General features: G+C 37.2%; 1 protein-coding gene across 4 annotated transcripts in view; it reads right to left on the bottom strand.

Moving 5' to 3' along the window:
* The window catches only part of MYO16 (myosin XVI), a 357,627-nt gene that overhangs the window by 214,197 nt on the left and 117,533 nt on the right, over nt 1-25,897 (bottom strand). For all 4 annotated transcript variants that reach the window (XM_077173308.1, XM_077173307.1, XM_077173306.1 and 1 more), the window contains exons 3-4: nt 25,656-25,726; nt 20,713-20,856 (exon numbers count right to left, since the gene is read on the bottom strand). In XM_077173308.1, coding sequence (XP_077029423.1) covers nt 20,713-20,856; nt 25,656-25,726 — 215 coding nt within the window. The remainder of the gene's footprint in view (nt 1-20,712; nt 20,857-25,655; nt 25,727-25,897) is intronic.

The following is a 25,897-nucleotide window of genomic DNA, read 5'->3' as shown; positions in this document are numbered from 1 at the left end:
TATTTTCTAAATGCTATTCCATATTTATTCCATTTCAATACAACCCACTTGAATTCTGCATGCGGTGCTCAATGTATGTGAAAAGTTACTGGCTTATTTATTCTCAACACATCATCCTTCTCAAGTCATTTCTCAATAAAAAGAAATCTTTTACAAAATTTTATGTACTATATGCTGTATATACAAAATATTTTTGAGATAATTATTTGTCTGCAATGATACATTGTTTCTATTTTAGTAAGACTACAGAGGGAACATCTTTAAATATATTACCTTAAGGTGTTTCTAAAGAGACCAGGTTAAATAACACCAAATGCAAAATGCAACTGAAGTGCATTTGTGCTGTGCAGAATGATATCCATATGTAGATACAGCAAGAGAGATTGAACTCTGGTGATCAATAATAACTGAGTAGACTTTACCAGATTTACATAATATTCCCACATAATCAGAAATCTGAGCCTGCTGCCAAAGAAAAAGTAGCTTTGGCTAATGAAGGGATAAAAGATTTCCTTTCTGGCTCCAGCAATGATGATTCAAAATACTTCAATTTTTATTAGGATCACATTAGTTTGTATTTTTTATTTATGTTTTAATTTCTGTAGAATCTCTGATATTTTCAATGTTTTCATTTCAGAAAACCAGAGTAGAATAGCTAATTTCCAAATAAAGTGGAGTCCCTTAAGATTAGCTGGAGAGCTCAGGAGCAATATTGTTGACATAGGTCAGATCTGCACAGTTCCACAATTAATCTATGTGCATGCCCACATTTTTTACCAACATGATGCAGTTTAAGACAGTTTCCCACTCAGTGGAAGAGAGATGAGCAACTTCAGATTCAGTGTAGAGTACATGACACACTGCACATCTCCACTGCAACTTATCCCATAATCACATCTTCGCACAAATAAACCTGGGGCTAATTTAAGATAGTACAAAGAACACTGCTTTTGCTTAACAGGATGCTGTAGGAGCTGAACTCTTCCTCCCCAAATGATGTTCCAGAAGATGGAGAAAGGACCAAATAGCTTCTGAAGTCTAAGCACTACTGGAAGTTTTGATTTACAAGAATTTACAAGAACTAGCAACTGCATGACATCATCACACATGGACAGTCCTCTACAGTGCTCTGTCCCTACAGAAGCTACCCCTTGGCCCTTGGGACAGGAACCCAAGTATAAATGCAGTCACAAACTCTTAAGACTGTGCTGCCGCAGCTGTATTCAGTGGATCAATGTCCAAATTCCCACTGCTAAGCTAAAAGTTGAGTTTAGTTCACATTCTGCAGTTAGGAAGCTTAATTAGTGATATTGTTAACTCAGAGGCAATCAGTAACAATCAATCTCTCAATGTATCTTTTTTTTTTAATAATTAACAGATTCTAAAAATCAATTTATCATGCAGAGGGGCAATTTTTTCATTAAGCATTTAATTTTTTAGAAAGTCTTAAGACTTTCTTCTGTACTATTTATTATCTGACCAATATTCCTTCCTACTCTTTCTTATTTCTAGTGCTGTGATGCAACTTATTATTCCCAAATGAAAAATATGTCTACTACCATTACTCAAAAAAAAAAAGAACAAGGGCCCAGGAATCTCCATTCTGAGGAATGGGTCCTTATTTAAAGATTTAAAATTATTTATTTCCTTCTGTGTCTCTGAAATCCACAATATTTTTTGCATTGGCAGTCTAACTTCATCAGGATAGGTGAAAACCATATGAAAAGCTGTGGGCTTAGACCTTCTCCAGCCATCTCCAGTGTTCAAGGACAGAGTTATAACCACTGGGTTGTATGTCCAGAAACTCAATGCCATCACAACAATATGGACAGGAGTGTAATCTGATTTAAGCATTCTTTGAGGTCTCCTAACTTACCAAGGTTCCCCAGGGACTTGGGAGAGATTTGGGCATTTCTCAGCCTAGGTACTACCTCCTGCTTACCTTCCCAGCTAGGATGTCAGAGATTTTGCACCCAAACATTGTGCTCAGAAGGGCTTCCTGGTGGAACTACTTTCTGAACCAGAGTCAGCATCAATCCACTTTAGGTGGAAATTGGGCAGATTCCTGAAAGTCTGACTATGATTCAATGAAATTCTTGAAATCCTTTCTTCTGTCACATACCTTAAATTATTCTCTCAAACCAGTGGACCATGCAGGTTATTTAAACATTTGAAAACACTAAGTAATTTAGCTTTATTCATATATTAGAAAGTCCCAGGTGCATTATAAAATATTTGCAATACAGAAATGATGACCCAGCAATTGCCTCTGTCTCCTAGGATTACCACCATTGGCTTAATGAGCTTTTAAGAAGGCAATGAGAAACACAGTAGACCTTGAGGAATATGTGAATGTGTGTGGATATTTAAAAAAAAAAAAGAAAAAAAAAGGACAGAGGCAGAAAAAAAATTAATATACCTGTTGCTATGGAAAAAAAAAACAAAACCAAAATTTTCTCCTAATAGGAGGCTTCTACACAGTTCTTAAAATGGTTCAATTTTCTACAATATGCTAGCTGTGTGCAAATTGTGCAGTCACCTGTCAATCCCATCACAAAACCTGATTTTTTTATACCTACTTATATTCTTATATTAGTAATCTATTTTATTCAATTCCACATATTCCATATGTATCTAACGGTATAGACTTATATACATGCAAATATAGAAACGTATATAGTATTCTCTCATCTGTGTTCATCAATTTCCTGCAGGGATAGGCTAGCATTTTTGTATTAACAGCTTGAACACTTCCCTTTTTCATATTTTTTTAAAATATAACCACATGACTTACAAACCACACAATTTTTTTAAAGTCATTAAGCAAGATTAAATGTAATTCTTCATAAAACATTAGTGGCATTTCACTTCCTATGACATGTGCAGTTAAGTTTTCCCCCCTTCATTGACCTCCTTTTTCAAATTAATTCCATGAAAATGCTTTGCTCGTTGAAGGACACCCAAGGTTTACACACACACACACACCTGCATGTTCTCATGTATGCCCCAGCTACTGTGCTAATCCTACATCCTTGCCAAAGCCCTTAGTACACAAACAGTTACAAAGAAAGCAAAAGTAATCAGGATATAAAGCTCTATTTTTTTGAGAATAAGGAAACATGCAGGAAATCCCACATGCTCATGGCTCCCTGGTGCCCTGCAACCTTGCTCTCTAACCTCAATGGCTTGCATTAATTTTCATTCAAGATACCAAATCCCACAAATGTAGCTGTCTCCTCTTTGCGGCTGCTATTAGACTTATTGAATCTTATTCCTTAACAAAGCAAAAGGAATAAAGTTGCTCTACACAGTGTTGTGGTTTAGGTCATTAGCACTGGATACCACTTTACACAAATTCACGATGCTGAACAGATGAGGAACAGCTCACATGGCAAAGCTAAAAAAACAAAAAGCTAAAGACTTCACCACATTAGGAAACCACGACAAAGAAATAAAAAATTAAGTGAGATTGAGCAGCTGCTCTCAGTTCAAAACCATGTCTTCCCTCCAACTCACTTCAACAACATATTTTCTGCAGGCAGAAAATTACTTCACAGAAATCACAGTACAGCTACTAAAGAGCTGGGGAAAAAAATGATTACAATTATAGATCCTCCACTGACAGTTCCCCTACCTGCTGCCATCATAATTGAGTTCTGCCTGCTTAGTAAGAAGAAAACTTGCAGACACAAGCTGAGTGGCCTCTTTTAGATTCTCTTTATGAGCACAAAACAATCTAGAAAATATTTTACTAAATCTAAATATTGTCTCTCAGAACACTGATTGCAGACTTAATACTTTCATTTTAACTTTTCACCACATAAACCTTTAAGGAAGACCCTTCCCCATGACACCACAGATTCTTAAGATATTTGGGAGATAGATAACCAATATCTACACTCCAGAGGAAATAAAAGATTCCTGTTCCAGAACAAAACATCAAAAGAAACCCATGAAAAGGGACTAGAAATCAACCATGAAGGATACCTATTTATAAATATTTACTTTTACTTCTCCCCCCCTAGACTTGATAAAGAAATGGAAAGGGATCACAAACATTTATAAGCTATCTACAAAGATATGGAAGTTCAGTACAGCCCATGGCAAACAGTACAGTCAACTCAAAGCTGTTCTAGCTGCAGTTTTGGCTTATTGACCCTTAATGTAGATTGCCAAAAGAAAAGAAAAAAAAAAAAAAACGACAGTATACTTCCCTTGTGGAAGACAAGAGTGTGTCTGATGGAAAATCATTCTCCAAATAGCAATATTTGCAGCACAGCTAACCCTAGCAGCCTCCTTCCTTTCATACATCTTGAAGAAAAGCAAGTGGAAATTTCACCTGTACAAAAGCAATCCTTTAAAATCCCATTCTTCATCCTTCATCAGGCAATTTCCATCACTGCAGTCTGTGGGGAACACACCTGATATTTTATTAAATGGGAATTTCAGTAACTCCAGACTGATGACTTGAACTTCAAAGTATTATATTTTACAAATAATAAACCATGTCTTCTCTTGGGCAGTTAAGTTACTTGCAGTTAGTTAAGTTCCACATCAAAACACCACCATCCCTCAACCATAAAGTATGCCATAACTTTTCCAAAATAAAAGGTTTTCATCAATAAATTCTTATGCATTTAAACCTGAACTCCTAAAAGCATTGAAGAAATGCAAACAGGGGCCTCATTAAGTCTGAAAATATTTTCTTCCTCTCTTTACAGAGTGTCTCTTAGCAAAGTAACTAGGACCCAAACTCCATATCTATACATATAAATTAAGAACTAAAATCTGTGGAGAACAAATAAAAGTAACAACTGTTAGGTACACTAACAAATGTTTCATGCATGCCTTACTTGGGCTTGTGTAGCTATAGAGAAAATGCAGGGAACAAATCCTCCTGGCTCAGCTGATTTCCTTGATAGTAGGGCATCATGTTAAGGTGTATTCAGGAAAACAAATTCTCCCTTAATACAAATAGAAAAGCATCTCACTTCCTTTTACATGGACTTGCAGAGGGCACAGCTCTGCAAACTGACCAAGCACACCATTTACAGGATTACTTCCATAACCTTGAATTAATGGTTACCTGCAGCAGGAGTTTCCACCTCTCACACAGGAAAGGCTGCAATATAACTGTCTGCAATATTTGCTCTATTTCAGGGCTTTCAACTCTGTAAGAGTTGCTACTGTCTATAAATCCATGCCTGTCACATCACCAAAACTTTTCTTTCACAGGGAGTAGGAACTGTCTGCCATCTGGATGAGCTTAACTTGTGATATAATAAAGGTCTGAATTCATTTTCAGCATGCCTGATCCCACCCACATCATAAAAACACAAACACAAAGCTCAATCCCTTATGTCTGTGACAACACAGCCTACAGAATCAAAGCTGAATTCTGAGCTTTATAAGTGCCCTCCAGGCATATAAAATAAACTGAAAAGGATAAAACACATTTCTCCAAAAAAGCACTCTCAATAAATCAGGAGAGAATGCAGTGCTGAAAATTTTATGCTAATACTTTTATGTAAATGCTAAAATAGATGCATTTGTATTACCACAAATTTATGTTATGCCACTATTACTCACATATTTCTATCATGGGTACATGCTAAACTAGTCAAGGAATGATCATATAAATGTTGTTTGATATTCACTCATCCTTGTATACGTAAAATATTTCAGCTGCACTGTGGATCAAAGTTCTTTAATTCATGGCTCTTCTGGGTTCCATGTTGCAAAAATGGGCACCAAAATCTGAATACACAACTTAACTCCTCATCAAAACAGACTTTCTTTCTTGTTATAGTCTAGAAAATAAGATTTAAGGGTGCATGCCAGTGTGCATAATGAACATCATAGTGTTCCAAAAATCCCAGGCGTGTATCTCTATGACATGCTGGGTAAAAAGGGATAAAAGTATGTGCCAATACAGTGTCTGTTCATAAAAAAAACATCCTATAGTTGTATAGATAGAAACACCGATGCCTACAAAAATCCCCAATTTTATTTGAAAATGTGCTTCTTGATTGTTGCATTACTTCACAAAATAGTAAAAAAAGTAGTACTTTAAAATTGCCAAAGTTCCACAACCATTTTGGCAACCATTTAGTTCATGAATAAAGCATTTTCCTCCTTAAACTAATAGAATGTAGGCAATGTCAGTTCACAGAAAAGATTTTCAGTAGAGTTAAAAAAAAACCCAAGGCTGTCATGGCACATATTACAGATTGCTTGACAGGCATAGTCTGTTTGACTAATGCATGCAGAAGATAAAAGAATTAGCACTGATGACTGAAAATGAAAGACCAACATTTTCCCATCTGTTTGTGCACCATGGGGACTTAAATTCCACCCATCAGCTGGAAGGCATGAAAAAGGCAAAGAAAATCCCACTCAGTTCCAGTCCTGAACACTTCTGAAAACACTCTAGAAGTGTAGCATGTTTGCAACAGCATCTTTCAAAGTAAAATACAACTAAGCATGCAGTTCTGAAATAAAAAGTTAAAACCTACTTATCCAGAAACGGTCAAATAAAAAGTAATGTACATTCCTCAAGTTACCACTATTGCCATGTCCTAGAACTACAAAATTCATGAGGATTGGGGAACACTCCATTAATTCTAAAGGCATACAGATTTGTACTTGGATCTTAATCAGACAGCAAGTTGTCTTTCATGGTGGTTCTTCAAATTCTGAATCCTAATACAAACCACCAAGGTTTCTTGGAATTTAAGGTCTTAATTTCTAAGCTAAATATAATCTGATTTCCTTGACTTAGCTTTGCTTCAAGCAATTATTCTTATTTCCTCTCTTCTCCCACACAAATATCTGGAAACGCTGAGTATCATCCAGCTAGCTTGACTAGAAATTGCAAGAACAGAATTATTTTTGTTATATCCATTTCTGTTTCTTAACTTCCATACTTTATTCTGAAGTTTTTCAACAACTTCAACTGATCATTCTTAATGTCATGAAAATCTCAAATGCATGGCTAAATTTTGCCATACAAAATTTGAACATTAATTGCCTCAGCCTCAGTGTGTCTTCAGATGTAATCACTGCTGGTTTTATATCTGTGAGGAAATAGGCCTTAAAAACAATACTTTTTTCTCTTGCTTTTATTGGCTAGGTGTGTATTCAGGCATGAGACAGTTTTGTTTAGCCACAGTGTAGGACAAATGAATCTACAGTTTCTGGTGTGACAGGCCATGAGCAGGACATATTCAGTTCTAGGGCTCTCACATAACTGAGTTTAAACATCCAATTCTCCAGTCTCTGCACATATGCTTTATTCAACCAGAAATTACAGGAACCACTCTTACTCTCAAGGTATGCACTTGTCTTCATGCATTATCAATATTTCAATATTTTATCTCCCAAAAATTTTCCTTCCATTGAAAAAAAGAGCAGTTACATTAAAAAGCAGCTAATGAAGAATTATATATCTATGATTTTCATCTCTAAAGCCAAGTATGACAAAAAAGAAAACAATAATGGTGTTTCTTTCTTACTTTCCTACTTTATGAATGCACCTTTTGGTTCAAAATACATGTTGCACATTTTCAGTAAGGGCTTCTCAGATAAGAGACAACAAGATGAGGCATTAGGGTATCAGAAGGTCTCTAAGAGCATGAAGACACTCCTTTTAGCTGAGTATGCAAAAAAAAAAGATTTTTATTTTGAAAAATTACATTAATTGGATGTACCTGTTTGAATGTCACAAAAATAAGTTGATGTACTTTTAACTCTTTTAAAACCATTTTATCTGAAAGCGTGAACAAAACAAAAAATTCAGAATGTATTTTCTGACTGAAATTTTGTATTTTTATTGAAAAAGAATTGAAGAAATTATAGAAAACTCGACTTGCATGTTATATATCACAAAAAAAAAAGTTCTTTTTGCCTAGAATAGCATTCTCATTCTGTTCTATTTTTAAGACACTGCAGCAAAAATCCAAAAGATCAGAATGAGGTCAAAAAAAGGATAGTTGAAGTACAGAAGGAGGGGTATTTGACTTGATATTGCCAGCACTCAAATTATTTGGCAAGAAAAGGGAATTAAAAAGGAAACTTCAAAGAGCATTGATGACTAAAGACTAAAATTTCCCCATCTGTTTCTGCACATGGGACTTGCAAACTTCTCATCAGTAGCAGAGCTTATGGAAAAAAAAGAAATTATTTGAGCACTGAATGTCTCTGATAACAGTATAGAACCACACTTTCTTCTAATTTTACTTTAATTGTAATCATTAAAAATTATGACAGGCACACAGAAAATTGATCAGTCCCTGTCTTATATAATACTCCAACAAAAGGTCACTTTTTGAAATTATTGCTTTTTATTTTTAGAACAAATAGAAAGAAAATCTCCTTCACACAGCAGGGAGTGAGCCTTTGGAATTGTCTGTCAAAAAGTCTTTTAATGTGACACCACAGTTAAAGTTAACAGTTATTTTATAACCATTAAGCAAGCTTGCAATTACATAAGGTCAAACAAAGCTCGTGCTTTAGGAATTAAAAGGATCATTCCCTGGGGTTAGCAAGAGCAGTCACTTGTGTACAAAATTGGACAGTTAGCAAGGCATAGCTTTATTGTAGGCAAAATGGAGATAAGAAGCATCCTCTGATGATCCACTACTGTACTGATAAGCACAAATAAAATATATATCAAGCTTAAAGTTTTCCTTACAAAGTTCTATGTGTTTGTATGTATATACATGTATATATGCATGCATGCATATTTATGGGAAAGTACTCAAACACACACACACACATATATATATATACACACACATATATATTTATACACATACACTCTCCAAACAAAACTGCAGGTGAAGGTTCTGCAAAAAAACAACCACATGGCTGCAAAGAAAGGAAGTTGATTTTGATGGCTCAGTACAGATTGAAAGTTGTTTTTTGAAGAGCTTGTAGTTGACATGTTCAGTGTAAATAACATAAACGTAGAAAATCTAACTAGGGGCAAAACTCAAGGCCCTGTTTAACCTGATGGCCTTCTCCTCAATCCTCACAATTTGGGGGAATTTTTCCCTTCCTGTCTATGCACACTGTCATATCCATGTCAACATATTTTTGTTACTTGGAAAATACAGATGCTGAATGCTTTGATTTTTGTTCTCCAGTCCATTTTGAGGTTACACACACACACACATGTGTGTGTGTGTATGTGTGTGCGTGTGTGTAAATTAAATACACTTGAAATGGCACACATGAATAAATAGCACTACTTCAGGTATGACATCAGATCTTACCATTTTATTAATGCATAGAAAAAAGTCAGAGCCCATGCTACTGTATATGCACACACAGTAAAGAGAAAGAAAATCTGTATTACATGTCTATGGTGTAAAAAGCAGGAGATTAATCAGCATTCAATAAACAATAGCTGTGTACAGCATAATGTTTCTGCAAAGATAAATGTATCATGCAAGGAAGTAAGAGTACAAAACTGCTATTTTAACTCAGTTAATTTACATTTTTGTTATGAGACAGATTAATTGTGTTGATTGATAACATCAACATGTTCCCAAGTGTACAGGGAAGGGACTGTACAGTAGCTTAATCTGCACTCAGGGTGATGCTGTCTTGCTGGTTAGTAATTAAATCTAGATCTTCTAGAAACAAATCATCGTGTTAAATACCAAACCTATTTAGGGAGTTTAGTATGCCAGTCACCTTAACACAAACCTGGCTTCTCAGAACATCAGTATATAATTAGAGAACTCACCAGAAGAGCAGAAAACTATTATTTTCCTGTGCTTGGGTAATGAATAAAGTGCAGTAGACAAGAAAATCTTCCAGTTATAGTCAATAGTAACTTGCTGTATGAGACTGCAGCAAGTTAGTCCCTAATATAGCTGTGGGGGAAATATATGCTCCATGCCAAACTTTGAAATTGATTGTACGAAAAGAAAAACATATAAATCCTAGCAATAGAAGTATAACCACAGCTAACATTTATATATTAACCAAACATAAGACTACAGCTCTATTTGCAATAATTGGTCTCTGTGGATTAATACATATATAGGAAAACTGATGAAACTTTACACAAAATTGAAATAAATACTTCAAAGACATAATGCTGCGCCATCTAAGGATTTGTCTATGTGTTTTATCAGACAAATTTTTTTTTCCTCATGTCCATAAAGTGTAATCTTAGCAGTCAATGTTGAAGTAATAGGCACTAATCTATCAACTGCCTATCACCTTGCAAAGAAACAATTGTCCATAATCAATCCCTTACCATTCTCTGGTCTTCATTCCAGAAAATAAATTATTCCACCTTCCAGTACTGTCATAATTTTAAGTAATATCCTTCTTCCCAAAAAATGCAAGTTGGTAATCTTGCAGTATTCACTAAGTCAACAAATACTTTCCATTATTTAACATTTGGAAAAATATTATTTAGTGTGTTTTAAAAATTCACAAGATATCACAGTTTCTAATGGGAGTAATTTGAAATTTAAGACAAGTCTGATTCCATAAACTTCAACTTCAAATAGCTGAAGATACAGCTGTTATTTTAAAACAATACAAAGGCTAGTTTTCTCCTGTGCTTTCATAAGCCAGCTTTTATACATTTTCCAACATCTCTTTAGCCTTTCATCCTGACAGGCAGCAACCACATCTTGCTCAAACTCATTATCAAACCAGAAAAAATAAAGTACATCCAACTTTCCATTATTTTTCTTTTCATGACTTTAACTCCTACACTTCACTATCCAACCCAGTCTCATTATTTTATATTGTTCTATACTGAACTGAATTACCTCCTTTTTCCACACATAGTCCACACCAATTATTCTAGATTTGAAAAATCAATGCTTTTGCTCCCCCTTTGCTATTCTAACTGAAAAGTCTTCAAACACATGTGCAAACCTGAGTCTTTTAATGACCTTCCTGCCACCTCATTTATTAGCCCCACTAACCCTGCTGCACTGTTACAATTTACCTAAACCATCTGCTTTCAATGTATAAGCCAGTTTTTCCTGCAGCAGTTTTCTTTCCAATGACTTTGCACATCAATCTTTATGGTGGCATATCAAGGTAAGTTGTCCTTGAACTTTTGATAAATTGTATCAGTGCTGCAATTTCCCCTACTGGCTCACTCACAAATTCAAGAATTCATGGACGTTCATTTGATAGTTCTTTTTTCACAGGTTCATGCTCCCAAGCCCTTCTAAATTATGCATTACAAACTATGCCATAGTGATATTTCATTCCAGTATTTCTGAAATGAAAACACATAAGAAGCCATATACAGCTGGGAGGAGGCTGTTGGTTTGAGTGGTTTGGGGATTTTTTTAGCATTCAGGGAGAGCTCTTATCCAAATAAATAATATATTATATAATATAATAAAATATTTTTTATTTTATTCATGAATGGTACAAACTTTTTTAAATTATTATTATATTTTTAATGAAAAAATTGGGTTGAATACTTAATTTAAAAAAAATGTTTAAATCCTAATGAAATGATGATTCAAAGTCTGGTTCGAAGTTTAGATTACTTCAATACTGGATGTCAAAACCAAGTCAAAATCTGTCACAGTTGGAAAACAGTGCTCACAAAGATATATATATCTAAATTAAAGAAGTGCATTGTTGTCATGATTACCAAATTATCCTGACGTTCCAATCCCACATCCAAATTAAACACATTCTTTTTGTTTTAATTTGGCTAGGAAATTTCCATTCCCTGATGACAGTATTTCCTAACATTTTAAAAATTAATAAAACATCCTTCTTCCCACTGAAAATTCAGAATTTTTTAAATAGTAAATAATTCTGAGGAACACAATTAATTACTGACCTAAATGCCATTCTCAACTTATTTCCAGAGACTAAACATCTAGCTTTTGTGGCCTTGAGAATTCTGTTCTTAAGAAAGAAAAAGCCCTTTTTTTTTTTTTTCCCTTGATTTCATGCTATTTGGCCATTATGTATTTTGCTTTTGAATATGTGGAAACAGTATTAAAAACAAACAAACAGATGTATTTCAAATGCTTGAAAAAATTGTATATTTGCCCAGTACTTTACTTTTCTTTCTGAACTATGCTTTCCATGAATTTTTCTCCTGTCTGTTTTTTGGTCTATAGAAATTTAGCATCGTCTGACAGGCATCAAATATCTACAATATAACTTTACTTGCTATTTATTTTTCACAATATTATGTTTTTAATATCCTCTGTATGTTACTTAATTGTCTTAAGAACACAATCAGAATAATTATATCCACACAGCCTTCTGAACAGCTGTCATGTGGAAATATAATACTAGAATGGATCTCCTGAAGCATCACTTTGGTAATGCAGGTAACACATAACACATAACCTCATTCACAACTGTAAGATCAATTTTAAAGCCAATTAGGCATCAGGTTTGGGGTTTTTTAATCCCTATTACTCCTGTATAGAATGCTGCTTTCCAACATATGTCTCCTAGCATTAGGAAAGCTTAGTTTCATTCTGTCTTTATTGTTGGACACCTTTGCAATCATTTGCTTTCATGCTAGCAGTAACTTCAGGTTTTAAAAGCTTTACTTACCTCTACCTCTATCCTGATAAATTTACAGAAATTTTTATAACCTCCCTGATTTGATTTATTTAAGTACAACATATTATTTTTATTCCCTTCTCTTAAGAGAGGCTTTTTACTCCCATGCTTATCCTTGCAGGTTTCCTTGGTACAATTTCCCACTCCTGAATGTGGCTGTAGATGGCTAACTGCAGGCTGTCATTACTTGAACAGTAGCAAAACCACTCTTCCCCTTTCTCTTGGCAACATCTTTATTCTGACAAATCCAAGAATCTGTTTTTCCCCACCTGCAGTTACATGTTGTACCACACAATTGTCTTAAAATTGACTGAAGCTCTGAGGTCTTTTTCCAAATTTCCAGCTGATGGTCCCTGAGCATATCACAGAAATGTCTGTGGCTCATACAAGAGCATGACCTTGTATTTGTACACTGAAATTTCAAGCCATTTTTATTACTTACGTTGTCAAAGATACCCTAGTATTTCTCTGTGACATTGTAATCCTCACCCCAATAGAGAAGACATGGCAGCATTGTCTTCAACACATTTCATTATCATATCTCTATTTTTCCTCTCAAGGTTATCACTGAAAACTCTAAATAAAATCATGTCACAGGACCAATCCTAATGAAACCTCAGCAGCTCTCAGGCCCATTTCTCTATTAATTGCTAGGCTGCTGTCTTGTTAGCAAATTCTTCACTACCAAGCAGCTTTTCACTTCTACAATTTAACTAAGAGTTTTCCTCAATTTGCTAGCTACTACATGAGTAACTCTCAGAATAATTATGTCAGTGATTCAAGTAGGGGCCGCTTGGCATGAAGAATGAATTTCACCTTCTACAAATATTCCCCAGTGGTGGAACATCCCCAGACCATCATCTTCATAGCACAAAACTATTTTTACTGAAGATGATCAACAGATGTTGATTTTCATTATTTTGTCATTCCTTGATCCTCTTTCTCTGGGGAGAAAGAGAATATGAAAGAAGCTTATCCAAAAATCCCCATTTTTGTGCAAATTGTCCATCTCTCAGCATGCTTTTCCTGATCTGCTCCAGCCAAAACTAGGGTTGATATTTTTTCCAGCAGGTCTAACTCTCTTTTACCTCCAGGAGCTTTTGTTTTCTGGAAATGCTCAAAGAACTCTATAGAGTATACAGATCTGCTACTTAATAGCCATAGTCTATGTCCTAAGTCTCATCCCCAACCTCAAATGTTTTCCACCTGGACAGAGGAGGGAGGATGAAAGGGGGAGAGGGATGAAGGGAGGCAGAGAGGGAAAGTGTGTCTGTGTGTGAGATTTCTAGACATCAAAGAAGTATTTACAGACTTTTACATCTTACTTTCTGTGTCTACTTCCCATGTAAAAAGGCTTTGATTTCTGCCATGATTTAATGTTCTCTGTACAGTAAACTGCAGATTCTATTTCACTGGTTATTTCTCCTGTCAATTGAAGTTCAATGCTATGTCTTTTCACTTTATATTATCCTCATTTCTTCTCTACACTACCTCATTACTTTCGTGATAGTGCTCAAAGTTAAATGCTTTGACCATTTTGCTGTATCCAGTTAAGTTCCTGTTCTTATGTCTCCTGAAACCATCTTTAGTGCTGCATGACTAGCTAGCTTCATCACTTTTTGCCAGTCTTTATGGAGAAGGACTAATATTTCTACAGTTTCCCATGAGCGTTGCCATCTGGTGTTCAGCAACTCATTAAAAGGCATCACCTAGATTAGTTAATTGGTGGTCTTCATCTAGGTTAATTTTATGTTATCTCAGCTAGCAATGATAAAAGGCTATAAGCCAGTAGTACACACTCTCTGGAAGTTCCCTCCTACACTTCTCACACATCCACCAGCCTCTGCAAACTGAGAGAATTCAAATAGATACCCACAGCTTTCACGGAAGAAAATGCTATTTAAATTTCCTTACTACAAATATTGGTAACCACCTCTAGAAAGACAGAAGAATCATTTTTCTTTTGGACTACATGATCATTTATACTGTAAACTGTTAGCCACTGTCTCCTCATGACCTCTAACCACTCTTCATTCTTTCCCCTTCCCTGCTTCCTCCCATATTGACTCAAAGGAGGAGGTCATACTGAGCAAGATTGAGTGGGAGGGCAGAATTGCTTCCACTGAGGAAGTAATTGTTTCTGGAACTATGAAATAGAAAGACCTTTCTTTAAGTTTTAAAGATAATGGCATTTTGATAATTCATCTCTGCTTGCTAACACAGCCTGATGCAGTTGCAAAGAACAAGGGCAAAATAACTATGTAACTGCTGCCTGATTACATGACTTCAGATATGTGCCATTCTCAACTGCATAGGGGAGCAGAAAAGAGAGTTACAGCCCCATAAAGATTTCCTTTCTACTCCCACCAGGAAGTCAGTTCATATAAATTTTTTCCAGTAAAAATATATCTGGTTTTGGAAAGGGGATTTTACACCAAAATCAAAAGTGGATTACACATACAGTGGATAGCACTATATACCTGACACTGTTCATCTATTGTTGCTGTAAATCTAATAAATGATTTTATGGCAATTCTCTTTTGCACACTGCCAAGCACAGATTTTCCTAAGTTCTTAAATAGGGGAGTGAAAAAATATTCAGCCTCATTTTTTTTTTAATTTGTACTTTTAGCCTTCTATGCCAGATTTGCATTTTTTGCTTCAATTCTAGGTCCAAAAAGTACACAATGAAACATTTAATTAGTTAGCAGACAGAAGGTACACTTACTTTTCCTAGTAAGGTCAGTTAAAAAAAAATGTATTAAGAATGTTCTGAGGACCTAGTACTGATCTCTTCTTTTCTAGTTAATTAAGTGCCAAGTTTATCACAGTAATGCTTTCAGCTCTATGAAAGAATAAATAATAAATCTCTACTGTGCCACATACTGTACAAACACCAAAATACCATCTCCACCTTATTAGTTTCATTTGACAAGATCTGCCTTGAAGATGGTGAAACTCTAACATTCATGTTGCCCACTAAAAGGTTCCTCCTGACCATAGTAAAATTAAGTGAAGTACTCTATAAAAACACAATCTCATCAACTTTCTTTTTCTTTGTTGCTCTCAACCTCAGGTCAGTCAACATCAAAATATTTCATGATTCTTTGGGAATGCAAGGAGGGAAAAAACCACCCCAAAACCAAAATTAAAGGTACAGTAGAAAAGAAAAAAATCATAGTTATCAACCTGTAATGTGTGAGTGAAACTGTACAGCTTCATGATGATTACCTGTGCTGTGCTCTGAAATTAGTGTAATAAACAGCAAGTCATAAAGAAACCTGTGGTTTGCAACACAGCCATAGTTATCTTGAGAAAAAGAACTGAATGTAGGAGCTCAATATGACTGTGAACCAGTGCTGAGCCTCTAAAACACAGAATTCATGATGAAAAATAATGCAGTCAGAGTAAACAAAAAAAAAAAAAAAAGAAAATACAAGTTTCTACAAAGCGTTATTTTTATCTACCTACCCTACTGCCTGAGTAGCCAAAGTTAATATAAAAAACTGCAATAGTATCAATGTTTATTCCACTTTATGTGTGCAGTTTCTGGCTGGGATTGAGTAATTTTCCTCCCAGTAGCCAGTGTGTGTTTTGGATTTGTGTTGAAGGGGGTGTTGATAACCCTGGGATGTTTTAACTATTACTGAGCAGCACTCACACAGATCCAAGGTCATTTCTGTTCCTCACCCCACCACTGCAGGCTGGGGGTGCAAAGGAGCTGGGACAGCTGGCCCCAGCCCTTCAGAGGGATATTCCACACCATATGGCCTCATGCTCAGCATAAAAAGCCAGGGAAAGGAGGAGGAAGGAGGAGGATGTTCAGAGTGATGGCATTTGTCTTCCCACTACACTGTTACATGTGGTGGAGCCCAGCTTCCCTGGAGATGGCTGAACACCTGCCTGCTGATAGGACAGGGTGAGTTAATTTTTGTTTTGCTTTGCTTATGTGTGCAGCTTTTGCTTTCCTTATTAAACTGTCTCTATCTCAACCCACAAGTTTTCTCACTTTTACCCTTGTGATTCTGACCTGGGGAGAGTGAAAAAGAAACTATGTGGGGCTGAGCTGTCATGACAAGAAGGTAGTTTGAGCAGTGCACAAGTGAAGGTTACCCTCTCTTATGTATCAATTAAAAGTAATTGAAGATAGAAATTGTCTTTTGTGGAGGAACAATTAGACTGCAAAGGATGGGTACAAGTTTAAAGCTGTAGCCATATAAAGGACAGTGAGATGATTAAAACACTTGCTACAGCTAACAAAGCAGGACCAGCATCTAATATGCTGGTGCTTGGGCATTCTGCAACTCTGGTAGCATAGAACAAAGAACATTGGATACTCAGGTACAAATCTTGGCTAGTTTCAATTCAATACAGAACAAGTGTAGGGAATTAATAAAAATACAATGTTGCAATGCACCCAAATTGATAAAAAGACCACACCCCAACTGGACAGAACTGCTGACAGCTCATCCAGTCCTGAGGCTTAAAAGGCAGGGAGACAAGACAAGCAGATCACTCCAATAGATTACATTGCTCTTCACACTCTTAAGAGATTTCATGTGGGCACAAATGTATATAAGCCTACACATCTTTGTTCTTAAATAAAAGACACCTCAGCATTCTCCCCAACCTGCTACAGGAGCCTCCTTCATCCAAAATCCACAAAGAGCAATTCCCTGTGCCACGGGGAGAGCACACAATGCTGCTGTGGCCGAGCAGGGGCTGATGAAGGTGACCTGTCCCCCGTCATTGCCATGTGTGGCAGCAGACCCCCATGGATCACCTCTGATCCCTGCACCTCCTGACGTGCCAGCGATGCCCTGGGCTGAGCTCCTCATTGACCGACTGCTCAGCACACACGGGGTGGCTCTCCTGGCTGCTCAGCCCAGTGCCCCCCTCCCTTGCTGACAGCTACAACACTGAGAAGACATAAATATGTCCCTGGAAAGCTGTGCCACCCAGGGTAAAGTGTTGGGAATTATGGAAAGAAATAGCTTCAAGCATTTCATTCTGCATCCATTTCAAAATCAGTATTTACAATTCCAGTAGCCTTCCAGCAGGACATTACAGAAGATTACCACACTGCAAACAGCTACAACCCCTCCTAGTTTGCAGTGAATGAGCTTTGATTTTGTCATTGCTATCCACCAGAGCAAAGAAATTGCAAGTCACCACAGTTTACCTGATGAATGACAAGTCACCATCTTGTCTCAGCCAGAGAAAAATGAAGACCGCCAAAAGTGAGGTGAAGTCAGAAACTGGGAGTGTCTAAGCAAATCTTCATTTATAGCCTTCTGGGATCTACATGTACTTTTTTTTTCTCCCTACTTCCACCTCAAGAAATGTTTTAAGTCCTTAATGAGGAAATCTCCACTGGCTTCTGTGACAGTTTTCCAGAAATCTGAACTGAACAATTAAAGGATCATGCTGTTACATTTTAAGTCACATCTTTAAAAGAGAAAATACGGTGTTGTCTGGGCTATAAATTCAGTCCAGAAGAAATATTTATTTTAAAGTAATTCCTGAGGTTACAAGAAGTGTTATTTTTTCTTCCAATGAAAAACTGTGGCATAACAGAAGCTGACTGTAGCTCATATTGGCATTATCAAGGTTCATGCTACACATTAGACATGGTCCATGAAACACTAACCTCAAGGCAAAGTAATTTCTAATATGAATTGCTCACGCAAAGGTAATTCAGAATTGTGAAAAATAAGTCTCTCCAACCTCAATTTTCATCTTCACATTGTCAAATATTATCAAAGAGAGCATTAATGTGATGGTTCAAAACCTACAGTTTACCGAAGAATATTTTCCTTCCTCTGCCATCTCTTTAAAAATCTTTAAATCTCAAAAGTTTAAAACCTTTATTTTGAATCTAGAAGGGAGAGTATAAAGATATTATTTATCTAGTCAAGGAAACTTTGCCTTTAGAAGTTCTGACACCTAAATGTGGGCAGATTTACCGGAAGTTATTGGAAATAATATGGACAATTCAAACTTTATCTGCAAAAATCTACATGTGTACCTCTGCTTATTGGAATTTTAATGTATTAGGTAACCAAGTTATCAGAAAATAATTAGAACCTTCAGATGAAGGCAGCTTGTAACAAACAGGGACCAAGTCAAAAACATTCAAATGATAGGCACAAGAAAATTATTTTGGGTATAACACTGTACAGCAATATTTGAAGTTTGATTAGATTGAGCTTCTTGAAAAAATGGTCAAGGAAAATTTTACAAATGCCCTCTATAACCTAAACTGTTCCCATTGATGACAACAGCACTGTAATCAGAATTTCTGAAAATTCCCCCCATTACAAGAGTTTCCCACAGTACAAGAGTTTTTTATAAATAAACTGCTGTTCTAATTTGTTTATCACTCTAGGAGTACATGCAGAATACAAAGGATACGTAGGCTTCAGAGGTATCTACACTGGACAGGTTGAGGTAATACAAGAGATAAAACATTACCTGGAAATTTTATCCTTTATTTGCCAGGAGTAATGACAATGTTTAAAGCCAGATGTATCTGATCCTTTTTTTTGTTGTTTTGGTTTGTTTGCTTTTTTGTGGTTTTTTTTTACTGTACAGGTTGCCCAGTGAGTTTGTGGACTTTCCATCCTTGAAGATTTGGTCCTGGGCAAGCTGGTGTTCCTAGCTCTTGTCTAGCAGAGGGAATGGACTAAATAATCTCCCAAAAAGATTTCATGAAATGTATTATCAATTATACAGTCTAAAAATATATCTCCCTTCCCTTTACACGTAACAATGAAATACAATTATAAGCATGACAAGAAACTCTGGCCTTGCAATGACCTATTTAAAACATAAACATTTTAAAATTATATCAAAAGACTAAAAACTTTAAGTCAGACAGTGAACTGTTTCTGCACTGTTTTAAAGAGCAAGATCACATGAACCGAGGGAAAGAGCTGCATTATTACCATTGCATAAACCTAGAGTTTTTGGTCCTAGGAAAGGAAGCACAAAACAGAACCAGAGAATCATTTAGGGTGGAAAGGACATTTCAGATCATCGAGTCCAACCTTTACCTCAGCACTGCCAAGTCCACCACTAAACCATGTCCATATCTGGCACATCTGCACACCTTTTCAATACTTCCAGGGGTGTTGACTCTGCCACTTCCATAGGCAGCCTATTCCAATGTTGACTACTCTTTCAGCACAGAAATTTTTTCCAAATATGCAATCTAAACTTCTCCAGGTGCAACTTGAGGCCATTTCTTCTTGTTCTGTTGCTTGCTAGCTAGTGGGAGAGCCCAACTCCCACCTTGCTACAACCTTCTTTCAGGTTTTCTCTGGGCCTTTTCTTCTCCATCCTATACAACCCCAACTCTCTCAGCTGCTCCTCATAGGACTTGTGCTCCAGACCCTTCCACAGCTCCATTACTCTTCCCTGGATTCACTCCAGCCCCTCAGTGTCTTCCTTGTAGTGAGGGGCCCAAAACTGAACACGGGATTTGAGGTGTGGCCTCACCAATGCCAAGTACAGGAGGACAATCACTGTCCTGGTCCTGTTGGCCACACTACTGCTGATACAGGCCAGGATCCCTTTGGCCTTCTTGGCCACCTGGCACACTACTGCTCTCTAAAAAGGCTGAATGCCATATCTATTACTATATTGTGCAAATTCAGCATTAAAAAGTCAGAGTTGTTTATATATATATTAAATTTGTCTCATTTTGACCATGTCCACAAACACTTTTTATGAATACTGAGTGTAAGTGAGCCAATACTTGCTTTTCAGAGGAAGCTTTTTATAAGATTGTCTGAGAACTAAACCCTTAACAGAAAGTGACAAGGAGAAAAGAAATTATCTGAATATCCCATTTGGGACTGAGTGCTTATCAGAGATATAAGCTCTGGACCCCAGGAGAAATAGGAGATACTTGACACTGATGTTTGCAATTTATCCTCACTGAAGTCCTAAAACTGCCTTCTAAAATTCCTGAGCACCAAAGCAATGTCAAGAAAAACCAAATGCTGTACATGTTTTCACTGATATGATTAGTAGCAATATGTTGCATTCATACAGCAGTTTCAGACCTTAGGGTACTTCATTCTGTCTCCTTTTAAAGCACACAATGCATTGGCTTGCTCTACTTACTAGTAGCAGTAGCAGGACAATATCAGGATTATCACAGGCACAGGCTACATGCATTGATGTCCAAAAATCCTCATCTTGATGATTTACATTCACTCCTCTGTCAATAAGAATTTCTGCAGCAAATGCATTATCATAGCGAGCACACTGGAAGAAAAAAAGAGCAGATTAGGGACACTGTTTTCCTCGGTGTACAACTAAATTTGTTACATACAATTTAAATTGGGCAGATGATGCACTGTAGTTAAGCTGCTGTGTTTGTAGGGAACAGCTGAGGAGTCTATAGAAATAATTGTGTGGAGATTTCCCGTTCCATGTGCATGACTCACAGAATCCCCTACTTCCCTATCAAATCTGCTGAATATACTATAAGGATGAGGCTTTTTTTCCTGTTCAATACTGCCATTCCAAACCAATGCACAGGCATCTGTGCAGGATCATGAGTAGTGGTATCTAAGTACGTGTGCACCCACATATACTTATGTCCATGCATACATGAATTTCTGCCTTTTATGCAGTTCAGGGTAATATACACCCCTCTTCATACCTCACTTCTATTTCCAATCCACTAACTATACTGATTCCTGTCTGAGTCTCTTTGCCAGATGAATACTCTGCACACTGAGAGTGTTATTGTGGGGTGGAGGGATGCAAGGTGTGTATTGTGTGGATGAGGGGATGGTGTGTGTGTGTACATGCACGTGTGTGCGCACGTTTCTATACCTTGGTCATGGTCACAATTTTTGTAGAGAAGAAGAAAATAGCCCAGAAATTGTGGTGTGACTCCTCTGTCACATCTATGACTTTTTATGCATAAGGTTATGGGTAATACCTTTAAAGGCAATCAGGGCACCTCAAGATAAGATTCTGACTCTGGCTTCACAACAATCTCAGTAACTCTTTAGAGAAGGAACCTATCTCTTTCCCCATGGGGGAGAGGTCATGGGGAGACTAATTTTAATCTGGCATGGAAGCCAGGATACAAAAGGAAGTGCAGAATAAGGAAAAGTGTAACTGGATTTTACTGTGAAGTCAAGATATAGCTGAGATCTTCAGCAGAATGCAGCAGCCGCATGTACCACTGCAATCATAAATATAGATAACCCAGAAGATTAATATTAAATTCTATCAGGATAAAAAAACAGTCCCATCCTAAATGATTTCCAAATACACTGACCATTAAATTATAGAACAGAAATTAAATTCTGATGTATTTCTTTTAGCTCATGTAACTTATCCAGCAGCTGTAGTAACAGTTTTGTTGCATCGGTATCGCTCATTGTATCAGTATAACTGAAATCAAGCTGTTCTGTGCTGAAATTTAAGAAATCAGAGGTAGGACATTTTATATTACAGATCAGCATAATCTAATACCAACCATATTTTCAAGACATTGTTAAGCAAAAAAAAAAAACCAAAACCAACCAGTTCTAGAGATGACATGCATCACTGAGCCATTTTGTGTATTAATAATAGACATAGAGCCTTTGGTGATTAGTTGCAGTTTAGATTTGTTGCTGCTCCTTGATTCTTGTTTAATAGATTTTGTGAAATAATTGTACAAGCTCAGTTAAGGCTCCAGAATAAAACTGTGACACACATGCTTTTTTATAAGGGTGGGGGTGGGTGATTGCATGTGTGAATTGACCTGACACCATGTGGTTTGCACTGCACAGGCAGCTAAGGCACCTTCTCATTTTTTATTGTACTTCTCCACTCATGGAACTTAAAGAGAGTTCAGTGACTATTTCTGAAGTTCCCACAGCTTGCCTAGATTCAACCATATTGAGATACTCTCTTGTTATGGTTTGAGAGGAAGTGAGTTTTTTGGGATGCTGTGGTCACACCAAAGGGTGCTCAGATTTGAATATTCACACCTGGTGTGGCCACTGGGGACATGGATACACCTCTGAGAACACAGGGGTTAAAAGCAGAGCACTCACAGGGGGAAGCTCTCTTGGGTTCCGGTGTGGAAAGAGGTCGGATCTCTCCCTCATCCCAGCTGCTGCCGGCCGGTCTGGGGAAGGGGAGGCCATGAGGCTGGGTGAGGTAGGCCGGGCCTTGGACAGAGAGGGGAGGTGAAGAGGCCCCGAGGATGGAGGGGTGGGAGAAGCTCCAGGAGGCATCGGTCAGCCCCCCCCAGGAGACAGAGAGAGTACAGCCTGTGCCTGTGTTACCTTGAAACTTGATAACAAGTGCCAGCAGCACAGCTGAGAAGGAGGTGGGGGGGGAGCAAGAAGGTGTCCGGCCGCTGCGGGAATTCCTGAGCAGGCAGAGCCCAAGTTTTTAACCCTTTTTGGACAATGAAAACTTTGCAGAACATTAACCTTCCTAGAAGAGAGCTAGAGATGAAATAGAGGAAGAAATGTGCAAGTATGATGAAGGTTCGTGCAAGTGAAAGATGAGGAAGAGTAGAGAAGAATCTTAGGTGGGAAGAGATGATGGAGTGGCCTTAGGTGGACTTTTCTTGTTATAGCCACGGACAGAACCATGTTTCCTGTGACACACAGAAATCTGAGTCGTTGCATCCAGGGGGAGGCTCTGAGCCATTGCATCCAGGGGGAGGCAATGGCTCAGAGCCAAGAGGGTTCAGTGCCGAGACCCCTTGGCCCCAGGGGGTGAAATTTGGGGAGGGGGACAGGTGTCCCAAAGGAGAGACTGTGCTCTTTTTGGAACAGGACAAAGCATCCTTAAAAGGACGACCCAAGAAGTAGCTCTGGTCCATGTGCAGTGGTGAGAGCACCAGACATGGAAGGAAGAGGTCACGATGGCAAATGTTCTCTGGGTGGTGCCACGAGTGACGTGGAAACACACGAGGTTTCAATGGTGTTTCCAGGGGAAGCCAATGGCACAAGAAGGACTCCTCTCCTCTTGATGAACTGAGAATTGATTGTCTGAAGGGTGGTGATGGACCGAGAGTTGGTGATTTGGGGGATGGATGTATTGGAAATTTGGTGGGGGGAGGAGAAAATGTTTTTGGAAGGTTTTCATTTTCCCTGTGTGTTTCTTTTTATTTAGAGTTGTAGTTTAGTTAATAAAGTTTTCTTTTCATTATTCCTAAGTGGGTGCCTGCTTTGCTTATTCCTGGTCACATCTCACAGCAGACACCAGGGAGAGTGTATATTCATGGGGGCTCTGGCATTGAACCAGCGTCAAACCATGACATCTCTACACAGACAAAACCAGAACCTTTTTCAAGTATCATAATTCTAAAAAAAAAAAAAAAAACAAATGTATCACATTTTGGAAGTTAACAGATATGAAAAAAGGAAAACAGAAAAATCAGATTTTAAGAAAAATGTCAAGATGTGTATATATTACATCCATTCTAATACAAAAATATTTAGCCTACAAGTGGAAAGAATAAAAACCAAGCTCCCCTTTGGACCAAGCAATCTCACAATTGTAAAACTAACACTTAAAATGAATCTGAGTGGGCTATAAGACTATAACACAGGTGCATGTTAATTACTAGTTTCAATTCTTGCTGGAAAATAAATTTGGCTTATCTTGTTTCCCTGTATCATGACTCTCCTATCCTGTCTGTACTGCTCCCAAATCAGGTTCAAATCCGAATTTCATTGAATTCAGGTTTGCCACTATCTCCAGTGAGATGAGCATTTTCCTGTAAATGAATTATGAGTGCTTGCAAGTAACTCTGACTAAACTGAGGCAGTAGGTTACACATGGCTCTCTACTGCAAATTTCTTACTGCACAAAGCTTTCCTTCCTTTGGAAGCATATGTGTGCCTGGGAAGCAGCAGGCACCAGTTGAGAGAATGATTGTGATAGTGAATTGGGGTGCAATGCACATCAAGAAACCTAAAATGGCACAGTTCAGCTGCAGATTTTAGCTGCAGTTAAAAACTGTGCATCAGCTAAACTAGATAAAACAACTTAAAATCCCTGAAAATGAATTTTTCTTTCTTTTATTTTAAAATGCCTGATACTTATGTCAAATCATCCACAATCAAGATAAAGATTGTCTCCTAGGGCTTCTGTGATGGGGTAAGATTAGGGATGCCTCTGTTTTGGGAATCCTAGAAATAACATTTCATTTGGACTGCATTTTTAAAGAGTAGTTGAGCATTTTTACAACAGACAAATAGTTAGAGAAGAGAAAGGAGAATTAAAATTTTCTCTCTTCCAAAGAAGTACTGCCCTTTCCCTTTACTTTGGCCTCTATTTCCTAAAGTCCTTGGTTAAATAGCATGGCCATGGAGGATGGAAAACATTTTAAGACATTTGGAGTTGGATCCAAATGTCTTAAAATAGTTTCACAGACAGCATGTCTGCAACTGAAGCATCACAGCCCAGGATCATAAGATGTAGGAATTATTTATGAGTTTTTCTACTGGCTTCAGCAATGTCAAAATTCTACTCTTATGGTATTTTATGTCTGCTTGTCATGTCCTTACCTCTTGTTTTTACTTTCATTATTATATACAAATTGTTTTTCTTTTATCTTCTTGTTACTTAATCTGAATTACTATGCAAATAATGATAAACTAAAGGCAGATAATGTGTTAAATATCCATATGTAGGAAACTGGTGCAAGAAAGTATCACAAAAACAAAAAAAAAATGCTAAATCATGGGGGTTTTTTCATATAGGACCTGTGAACCTTTGAGCCATATAACTCTGTATTTGGAATCAAGCAGTCTTTCCTTTGCTCTTTCTTGCTGCACAGATAATTTATAAATAAAACACTTCATTCTCCTTTGTTAACTACGATTCTACCACTATGACATGATCCATTCTTTTGTAAGCAATTTGAAAATGACCATTTATTTAAAATTAATAGCTGGATGCAAGCACAGCCATAGTGGAGCTCAGTGCAGATTAAAAAAAGCTGCTAATCCTTTCTTTTTTGGATGAAAATCTGCTACTCACTTTCCCACCTTGTTTATCCACAGTCACTAACAATAATCTTCAATCACTCTTACCAGATGGAGCAAGGAGCCTCCAGAGGAAAGAAGCATATGAGGGTCAGCACCATCCTTCAACAGCCGTAGCACTGAAATATCAAAGAAAAGAGGAACAAGAGTTAATATACCTAATATAACAGCAGTACACTTAATTCTGAACTCTTAATAGGCTGATTCTTAATCATCTTCATCAGGGGATTTAATAATATATTCAAATCTCTTATGGAACTGCAAAGCTATCATGTCAGCATTTGCCATCT

Source organism: Agelaius phoeniceus, chromosome 2 (assembly GCF_051311805.1).
Source record: "Agelaius phoeniceus isolate bAgePho1 chromosome 2, bAgePho1.hap1, whole genome shotgun sequence".
In the NCBI taxonomy this organism is placed as follows: domain Eukaryota; kingdom Metazoa; phylum Chordata; class Aves; order Passeriformes; family Icteridae; genus Agelaius; species Agelaius phoeniceus.
This window is presented reverse-complemented; position numbering and strand designations above follow the sequence as displayed.